Source organism: Kryptolebias marmoratus, linkage group LG10, assembly GCF_001649575.2.
Source record: "Kryptolebias marmoratus isolate JLee-2015 linkage group LG10, ASM164957v2, whole genome shotgun sequence".
Classification (NCBI taxonomy): domain Eukaryota; kingdom Metazoa; phylum Chordata; class Actinopteri; order Cyprinodontiformes; family Rivulidae; genus Kryptolebias; species Kryptolebias marmoratus.
The window spans coordinates 22,910,024-22,910,959 of NC_051439.1; the positions used below are offsets into that span (position 1 = coordinate 22,910,024).

Below are 936 nucleotides of genomic sequence, written 5' to 3' on the forward strand. Positions count from 1 at the left end.
GACCAGGTTTAGAGCTCCAACAGGACCGGGTTTAGAGCTCCTAACAGGACCGGGTTTAGAGCTCCAACAGGACCGGGTTTAGAGCTCCACAGTAATAAAAGGTTTAGAGCTCCAACAGGACCGGGTTTAGAGCTCCACAGTAATAAAAGGTTTAGAACCCAAACTGGACTGAATCAAAACTTCAAAACCAGTAAAAAGTCTGACATCACTTCCTGTTTGTTTGTGTTTTTTATCTGCAGAAGTCGACTCACGAGTGGCTCCACCCTGCAGGAGACGACCTGAGCAGCATCATAGGACAAAAGAACAAGACGGACATTAAGGACCACCTGCAGCGTCTGGTCCAGCATTACCCGGACTTCAGGTGAGCCACATCTATTCATCCGACCCCATTTCAGCTGCAGGCGAGAATAATCAGAGCTTTGAGGAAAAAGGAGGGGGGGGATCCTGCGAGAAAGATCAAATCCAAACCTTGTGGGAGGCTTCAGAGCTGCAGACATAAAGAGGGAGATTTTCTGACCATCAACACGAAACGTTCGTGGACTTTATCTGTGATGAAAACCTGCGGTTTCTGGTTTTTGTTGCCGAAATTTACAAAAAGTATCTAAAGAAACAGAAATGAAGAAATCAATGTTCCCCTTCGAGGCTGAGAAGCTCAACAGAAGAATGCCCCTGTGGGTGGGGGAAGTAAGGAAAAGGATTAAAAAGTTCACATCTGAAAATTATTTACCAAAATAAGAATAAACAGAGTTCACTCTGCTGAGGTCAGAGGTCAGAACTGTGAAGGTCCAACAAACAAACAAACAAACAAACAAACAAACTGCTGAAGAATTAAAACGAGGCGCAGATTTCAGATCCGAGACTAACTGAGCTACTCAAAGAGGTCTGAGGTCTGAGAGGGTCTGAGAGGGTCTGAGAGGGTCTGAGAGGGCCTGAGAG

At 45.6% G+C, this 936-nt stretch overlaps 1 protein-coding gene across 2 annotated transcripts in view; it reads left to right on the top strand.

Annotated features, from left to right (window-relative positions):
- The window catches only part of exoc3l4 (exocyst complex component 3-like 4), a 23,302-nt gene that overhangs the window by 20,761 nt on the left and 1,605 nt on the right, over positions 1-936 (top strand). For both annotated transcript variants that reach the window (XM_037977872.1, XM_037977871.1), the window contains exon 13: positions 240-361. In XM_037977872.1, coding sequence (XP_037833800.1) covers positions 240-361 — 122 coding nt within the window. The remainder of the gene's footprint in view (positions 1-239; positions 362-936) is intronic.